At 51.3% G+C, this 8,613-nt stretch overlaps 1 protein-coding gene across 3 annotated transcripts; it reads left to right on the top strand.

Moving 5' to 3' along the window:
• The first annotated feature begins 818 nt into the window (after positions 1 to 818).
• On the top strand, positions 819 to 7,174 carry LOC136620572 (uncharacterized). 3 transcript variants are annotated; one of them, XM_066595419.1, is made up of 4 exons: positions 819 to 1,346; positions 2,268 to 2,456; positions 4,827 to 4,871; positions 5,850 to 7,174. In XM_066595419.1, the coding sequence occupies exons 1-4, from the start codon at positions 983 to 985 to the stop codon at positions 6,437 to 6,439; spliced, it is 1,188 nt and encodes a 395-aa protein (XP_066451516.1). In that variant the 5' UTR covers positions 819 to 982; the 3' UTR covers positions 6,440 to 7,174. The 3 variants fall into 3 exon arrangements, 2 of the variants coding, with proteins under 2 accessions (XP_066451516.1, XP_066451515.1); XR_010791155.1 differs by having other exon boundaries at positions 2,268 to 4,871; XM_066595418.1 differs by having other exon boundaries at positions 4,827 to 7,174.
• The last annotated feature ends 1,439 nt before the right edge of the window (positions 7,175 to 8,613 follow it).

Raw genomic sequence — 8,613 nt, 5'->3', positions numbered from 1 at the left:
ACTGAACCTTAGGCTTTCGGGTATTAATATGTAGTGTTGGATTGTAGTTGTGTAGTATAAGATATGTTATATGTTTTGTTTTGTAAATAGGGTTAGGGGTTCTAGATAGGTTGGGTGGGGGTTTATTGGGGGGAGGGGGGGGATTTATGCCTCAGCCGTAGCTTGACACGTCCCGGACAATGAACACTGGGCACGGACTGTTGGTGCGGGCGTGGCCCTCAGGCTGCGGCGGGCAGGGTGTGTGTATGCGGTGCAGCTCGGCTCGTCCTGGACATAGACATTGAGCACGGACTTGGGATGCAGGCGTGGCTCCCAGGCTGCACCGTAGGGGGTTGTTTGGGGTGTGTGGTGGTTTGGTCTGGGTATAGGGTTAGTTTAGGATTATGTAAGGTTTTATTCTTTAGGTGGTGGGCATAAAAAAAAAAAAAAAAATTTTTTAAATTAAACACAAAAAAAAAAAAAAGGGTATTGGGTTCTTCTTATTATTGTTACTTTGTTATTGTTTGCATTATTGTTATTATATCATTGCTTCGGTTATTAGTCGTTTTCTTTTTTTTGGGGATTTCCGGCTGGATCCTGTGAGTTAGGGATGTTTTCTCACATGTGGGTTTATTGTTATATGTAGTATGTAGCGTATATGTATTGGTGAGGATGAGTGAGTGTAGTTTTGGAGTGCAGGTTGGTGTAGTGTGCGGTGTGTATTGTTTGGACCAGATGGACCTTTTGCTTTTGTTCCTTTGTGCTGAAGTAAGGCAAAGTACAGTTACCACAAGTGATCATTTGTTTTGGTTTTATGTTTATGTCTAGATAGCAGCAAAGCTTACTGGCGAAGATGCTGAGGACTGGAGGGGAGGGGTCAGGAAGAAAGGAAGTGACCAAGTGGTAGGGGTGGAGTTAGCAGGGTTAGAGGAAGAAGAAGGAAGAGGAAGATCATTCTGGACCGGGAGAAGAAGAGTGAAGACGGACCCAGAACAGCTGAAGAATGGAGGAGCTAATGCGGATGATCAAGGACGTGGTGGCCAGCCAGGGCACAAGCTGGCTCGTGAAGATGGCTGAAGACCTTTCGGGGACGACAGCGGTGGAAGAAGGAGCGAGCACCAGCCAGCCGGTTTTGCCCAGCAGCGAGGAGCCACGTGGAAGACCAACCCGGAGAAGAAACCCGCCAGCGCGACTAAGTCCCAGCCCGGTGGCGAAGAGAGGCGGACGGAACAGCAGCCCAAGACCGGAGCGACTCGGAGGGAACAGCGCCGTGCGGTCTCAGCGCGGTAGGGAGGAGGCGGAACCAGCGGAACGCATGGGAGTCGGTGAGCCAGAGGTAGCGGAGAGGACAACACTTACCCGTGGAGGTACGGTAGCGTCCAGGTCGGGTAAGTCCAGCACGGGAGGAGGTATCCCCGCGGCTGACGGCAGTACAAGGAGCGAGGTCCCAAGGAGCGAGGTCCCGGAGCGATCGCCACGTGCAGCAGCAGGCGCGCGTAGGGTTCCGCGCACAGGATATAGATCCGGCCGCGGAGATGCAGCGACCGTTAGGAGGGAGATGCCAGAGAGTGCATCTCCCTCATCGTGCGCCGCGAGTAGCGGGGGGGAGAGTGGGGGGGGAGGGAGGGGAACCGAAAAGGGCCAGTCAAACAGAGGGCAGAATATTCGCCACCAGCACTTAGGGGGGGACAGGGGGGGGGCAGCGACCAGAATAGAGGAGGCGGACGAATTTCGCGCTACAGCGCGGAAGGGGCGATCATTTCATCGCTCAAAAACAGCGACAGTTCGCACCACAGCGTGGTATGGGGCGGGCGCCGGGAGCGGAAAATCAGCGCATTTTCGCTCACCAGCGCGCAGCAGGCCGGCAGACAGCGAAGAAGAGGCGGCGAATTTTCGCGCCATAGCGCGGGGGGGCCGGGGGCCTCCACCTGTGTTTTCAGCCAGGCGCAGGGAGTTCAGGGTTTCTACCAGCAGCAGTGTAGAGAGGGACTCCCCGGAGCATTGCGCAGCGCACAATAGCTTAAGCCGCCCCCATCATAGCAGCGGTAGAATTATAGGGCAGGATAGGTGCAGGCAGGTAGAGGGGGCAAGGAGCAGGCGTACAGCTAGGGCGCACGAGGAGCGCAGCTGCTCATCATCTTCAGCAGAACGAGAGGAGACGAGGAGGAGCAGATTCATACGGGGTGATCAGGCAGAAGCGGTGACTTGGAGGGAAGGGCAGAGCAACCGAGAGGTGGAGATGCAGGTCATGAGGAATTTGTTTTCACGGTCACCGGCTTCTTCTGCAGATATCAGACAAGGAGAGCGGAGCAGACCGGGTAACAGGATGTCAGCCTGCGGGGCTACAATGTCAAGGAGCCCAAGGAGCCGGCGTGTCCCCCAAGAAAGTGGCACGGCACGATACGCACGGGAGTACCAACAAACATCACTGCCCGCCCCTAACGTTCCCTTGGCTATGCCGGAGGTCAACGAGGCGGGTGAGTCGTTTCAGTTAAATAAAGTTTGGGACAATGTGTCCGGCACGAGCCGGAAGGATGAATTTATGGTGGCTCTCAGAGCCTTGGTGGATAAATATGATATGGATAAAGGGCTTCTAGTGTCCTATGATAAACCGGGGAGGGCGGCCTCGCCCGAGGTTGGTGGTCCAGCACAAGGACAAAGGTGCCTGCCCTCGGTGGCAGGGGTGAGCGAGGGTCTAAAATTAGCAGACTCGCTGTTTTGTGGAGTAGCCCCGTTGGATGCGGGGCTGGAGAACGAAGTGGTATCAAAAATTATAAATGGTAACTATGTGGATATTTGGTCGCTGTTATCAGTCGAACACGTGTCAGTTGACAGGGAACGGTTCACTGAACGTGGGAGCGAGAAAAAACCCAAAGTAGCCAAAACATTTGGGAATTGGCTACAGGCCTTTTTGATTTTGGCACATGTAGTGTGCAAGCAGCAGCCGCAGAAGGGCCCGGAATTGCTCGTGTACATCAACACGATCCACAGTGCATATAAGTTGCACGGGGGATCGGCTTGGTGGCGATATGACGAAGATTTTCGTCGCAGAATTTCGGGTTCACAGCAGATCAGTTGGGCGTCAAAGGCGACAGACGTTTGGATCCAGTTGATCCTGGCGCAGAAACCTGTTAAACATAGCTTTCAAGGATCGGCCGCAGGAGCCAGCGGACAGCAGGCTGCTGCGGCCCCAAAACCGTCCGGTTCTTGCTGGGCCTTCAACGAAGGCCACTGCCGTTTTTACGCATCGTGCAAATTTCGGCACGAATGCTCGGTCTGCGGAGGTTCGCACACGGCGTTGCGTTGTTTCCGACGCCAACGAGCGACGGGAGTTCCCGGCACAGGGGCGAACGCCGGTGAGCGTCCAGTACCTGGAGCCGTGGCTCGACCGGTACCCACGGAGACTGGAAGCAAACCTGCTTAGAGCGGGGTTTGCTGAAGGTTTCTTTATCCCGCATTCCCCAGTTTCGTCGGCGTCTTTTTGCCAGAATTTAAAGTCCGCTCGCGATAATAAGCAGTTGGTGATGGAGAAGTTGCTGAAGGAGGTAGAATTGGGTCGAATGGCGGGCCCGTTCCGGGAACCGCCTTTCGTGAACTTGCGGGTTTCCCCTTTGGGACTGGTTCCGAAGAAGGAAGCTGGCAAGTTCAGACTTATCCATCACCTATCCTATCCGTCGGGTGAATCAGTCAACGACGGAATATCAAAAGAGCAAGCGGCGGTGTCTTATGCGTCTTTCGACTGCGCGGTTGCATTAGTTAGACAGGCAGGTAAAGGCGCTTGGTTGGCAAAGGCCGATATTGAATCGGCTTTCCGGCTCCTGCCGGTGCATCCGCAGTGTTTTCATCTGCTGGGATGCAGCATCGAGGACCAGTTTTTTGTTGACATGTGCCTACCGATGGGTTGCTCTATCTCCTGTTATTATTTTGAGGTTTTTAGTTCATTCTTGGAATGGATGTTAAGAGTGGAGACGGGCATCTCATCGGTATCACATTATTTGGATGATTTTCTTTTTGTTGGTCAGGCAAATTCGACGGCCTGCGAGTTTTTACTTTCGTCGTTTCGTAGTTTGATGAAAAAAGCCGGGGTCCCCTTGTCGGACGAGAAGACGGTTGGCCCCGCATCGAGGCTCGGTTTTTTAGGTATAGAAATCGACACGGAGGAAATGACTTTCCACTTGCCGGATGAAAAAGTGGCGCGTTTGCGCCAAGTTGTGGAGTTGGTGGGCAGTTCTCGGAAGGTAACACTGCACCAACTTCAAGTATTGTTAGGGTTGTTGAATTTCGCGTGCAAGGTCATTCCGATGGGGCGAGCTTTTTCCCGGCGGTTGTCACTAGCAACGAAAGGGGTAAAGGAACCCCATCATTTTGTCAGGGTGACAAAAGGGATGAGGTCAGACCTGCACATATGGAGAGTTTTTCTGAGTTCATTTAACGGTCAAGTAATATGTCTGGAGGAGGAGAAACAGAATGAAGAGATCGGTTTGGTATCGGATGCAGCTGGTTCATATGGATTCGGAGTAATATTGGGTGATCAATGGTGTTGTGCTGCATGGCCGAAAAAATGGATTGAAAGAAAATGGATAAAAAACACAGCGTTATTGGAGATTTTCCCTTTGGTGGTGGCAATGGAAATATGGGGCCAGAGGTTGGCCAACGGTAATATTTGTTTTTGGTCAGATAATCAATCGGTGGTGCAAATAGTCAACAAGCAATCGTCATCCTCAACGTTGGTGCTGGCAGCATTACGCCATTTGATCTTACGGTGTTTACAGCACAATGTTAAGTTTAAAGCGAGACATGTACCAGGATATTTGAATGCTACTGCTGATGCTCTTTCTCGTTTTCAGATGTCACATTTCAGGGAGCTGCACCCGACGGCGGAGGTCGAGGGGGTATGTTGCCCTGCTTTCTTGTGGGAAGTGATAGAGGAGAGCTGTTAGCTCTCGTTAAAGCGTCAGTAACAAGTACCACATGGAACCGATATAACAAAGTATGGAAAGAATGGTTAGCAGCGGCGGGTGGAATTTTTCCAACAGAAGAAAGAGCAAGGGCGGTAACATTAGATGTCCTGTCCGCGATGCGTAAAAGCGGGTCATCAGCGGATGCGGCGAAAAAACGACTATCGGCTATAGCATTTTTGTTGCGCTTACACGGGTCAAGAGACGTGACGAAGGACTTCGTTTTTGGGCAAATAATAAAAGGGTGGAAGAAGGACAGGGTGACCAAGGACGGCAGGCGCCCTATCACGTTCGAGTTATTAAACGCTATCCTCAACGTGGTGGAGTCGGTCTGCATGGATGCTTCCGAAGCAGAGCTTTTTCGCGCGGCTTTTTCCATCGCCTTTTTTGCCGCGTTACGCATCGGGGAGTTAGTATCGTCGTGCAAATCAAAGCCCGGGGGGCTGTTTTTCTCAGACGTGGTAATTGACGAAGACTGTATTAAGATAGGTGTCAGAAGATCGAAGACAGACATATACGGGATGGGAGAATGGATTAGAGTGGGAAAATTGGGGACAAAGTGGTGCCCGGTGTTACTGGTAAAGGAGTTCGCCAAGAGACACTGTGGGACTGGTCCGTTTTTGTGCCATGCGTCGGGTTTTCCCCTAACTAAATACCAATTCACGGCGGTCATGCGGAATAGCATTAGAAGGCTAGGCCTTAACCCCTCGGAATTCGGATCACATTCGTTTAGGATCGGAGCGGCAACGTCCGCTTTTGCGTGTGGCATGGGTATCGAGGGGGTTAAGAAGGTGGGTCGTTGGAAATCAGATGCATATCGGTCATATGTTCGGCCAAATCTGAGAGTTCTATAAATATTGTTTATGGTGTTGCGATTTCTGCTTTGGTTTTGTTCTTTTATTTTATTCACAGTGTCGGATTGGACAGTATGGGTGGTGGGCCACTCCTATGTATACTGGGCGGAAAAGAGAGCCAGAAATAGGCCCATTGGAGTGAATTTAGGCCTTAATGTGCAAGTGCGTTGGCTTGGTATTAGAGGATTACAATGGCCCAGGCTGCTCCAGGAGGTTCTAAAAATCAGCAGCTGGAAGAATGACAGAGTGATATTAGTTATTCACGCTGGAGGAAATGATCTTGGGAAGATAAAGGTGGCTGAGTTGATAGCATTGATGAAAGCGGATATTTTTCGTTTCAAGGAATTTTTTAAGAGGGTCATAATCGTTTGGTCAGACATCGTGGCCAGAAGAATTTGGAGAGAGGCAAGAGATAATGAAGCCATCGAGAGAGTGAGGAAGACTGTCAATTTTAGGATATCAAAGCATGTGCGAGCTTTAGGTGGGATAGCAATACGTCATTGGGAGCTGGAGAGAAGAGAGCGCGGGATGATGCGAGGTGACGGAGTGCACCTTAGCGACATAGGGCTAGATACCTTTTTATCTAGGTTGCAGGATGGGGTAGAGTCGGCTCTTTTGCTGGCATGTGGGGGGCGGAGTGCAGCATAGTAATATGCTGCATCCTTCGTGGCGGAATTTGAGGACTTCCATGCCAGCAAGAAATGGAAGGGCTTTTTCAGGCCGAGAGGGGCCTTCTTACGCCTCAGTTTTTTACGACGTTAGAATCGGACATTTTATTTTTTGGCATGGAAGGAGAAAAATAGAGGATTCGTTAAAAGGTTTTATACAGTTAAATAAAGGCTGTGGCCTACCCACAATATGCCAGCATATAGTTGTATGGTGTCTTTGTTTAATGGGGAACGGGGGTTAATGGGTAAGTCCCTCCAGTCTAGATAGCAGCAAAGCTTACTGGCGAAGATGCTGAGGACTGGAGGGGAGGGGTCAGGAAGAAAGGAAGTGACCAAGTGGTAGGGGTGGAGTTAGCAGGGTTAGAGGAAGAAGAAGGAAGAGGAAGATCATTCTGGACCGGGAGAAGAAGAGTGAAGACGCCCGCCCACCCGCCCTCTGAGCTGAGGGGGGGGGATGAAGAGAATTATTAGAGGGATTGGGGGGATGCATGTTACAGGAAGTTGTCACAGCCGGTAGGCGGAATTTGAGGACTTCCATGCCAGCAAGAAATGGAAGGGCTTTTTCAGGCCGAGAGGGGCCTTCTTACGCCTCAGTTTTTTACGACGTTAGAATCGGACATTTTATTTTTTGGCATGGAAGGAGAAAAATAGAGGATTCGTTAAAAGGTTTTATACAGTTAAATAAAGGCTGTGGCCTACCCACAATATGCCAGCATATAGTTGTATGGTGTCTTTGTTTAATGGGGAACGGGGGTTAATGGGTAAGTCCCTCCAGTCTTATGCCAAGTGAGCGATATTTATGTTCTGTTTATTGTTATGTTTTTCACTTTTATAATAAAAGATCTACAGGATGTAACTCAGGATCAGTACAGGATAAGTAATGTATGTACACCGTGACTCTACCACCAGAATAGTGAGTGCAGCTCTGGAGTATAATACAGGATGTAACTCAGGATCAGTACAGGATAAGTAATGTATGTACACAGTGACTCCACCACCAGAATAGTGAGTGCATCTCTGGAGAAGGTTGGGTGTGTGAGAGCTCTGCAGGATCCAGGGTGTGGTCACTAGTTGGAGAAAAACCTACCCAGCAAAGGCTGCAGGTGCTGGGCTTGCTCCAGCCATGGAGTCCCAGACCTCCTCCCTCTGGCCTCGGTCGGGGGGAGGGAGGACTGCACCCCAGGAGGGGAGAACACCTGGTCGGAGTGGCAGCAATGTCACCCTGACTCCCCTGGAGGAGCCCAAGAGGACCCGCAGCCAGAGGAAGAGAGTGGAGGACCATGCGGCAAAACAACGTTTGCAGGCAAGTTGGGCTGATCGCAAGGAGGGCGAGTCTGTAACGGATGTGGCATCACGCATTGCCAAGTATATGAAGGACTTTGGGCATGTCGGGAGGCAGCTGAATAAATATAAGCAGGAGCTGCACGTTGCCCGCTATGATGCGGAGCGGGCCAGATCCCGCACCAGGAAGTTAGCCATATCGCGGCAGATTGAAGCCTGTGAGGAGGCCATTGAGTTTTATGCAGAGGAGAGGGAAAGGATTCTGCAAAGAAGCGGGCCTTTCAAAGAAAAACTGTTAAACGACGAAAGGTTTAGCAAAATGGCGTCTGTGAGCAGTTGCGGCATTAAAGAGCGCTCTGCCAGGCACTCCAGCAGCAGCACAGGCGAATCAGACAGTGCTGAGGATGGGCGAGCGGGGTGTTCTGGTGAGCAGCAATCGTCGCTGCCAGGTGGGACTACTGGGCCCAGCATCCCAGCTGAACAGGTCAGCCTGCCCCCCACGTCAGGCGAATCTGACCAGGAGGACACCGACGACAGCTGCAGCAGCAGTGGAGAGGGGGCGCTGATAATGCGGCAGATACAGCTGCAGGAGTCCCCAGAGAGGCTGCAGTCCTGCTACTTTGGAAAGGATTTGCCCCCAGAAACCTCAAGCAAAAAGAGGAGGAAAAAGGAAAAAACGTACATTCAAGAAAAGTTCGTTTATGTCACCAAGCACTCTGGTTTGGCTGAAAAGTCAGACCAGGGTGGTAACCCTGAGCTCCCAGTCCCGGGCTCTATGGTGGGTCCGGTGCAGGGGACTGGGGAAGAGAGGGTTAATGGGGCCCAAAACTCCAAGCCCACTTGTGCTAGTAGTGGGAATGGAGGAGTAAAGGA

Source organism: Eleutherodactylus coqui, chromosome 3 (assembly GCF_035609145.1).
Source record: "Eleutherodactylus coqui strain aEleCoq1 chromosome 3, aEleCoq1.hap1, whole genome shotgun sequence".
NCBI lineage: Eukaryota > Metazoa > Chordata > Amphibia > Anura > Eleutherodactylidae > Eleutherodactylus > Eleutherodactylus coqui.
The sequence above is the reverse complement of the archived record's forward strand: the minus strand, read 5'-3'. Positions and strand labels throughout refer to the sequence as shown.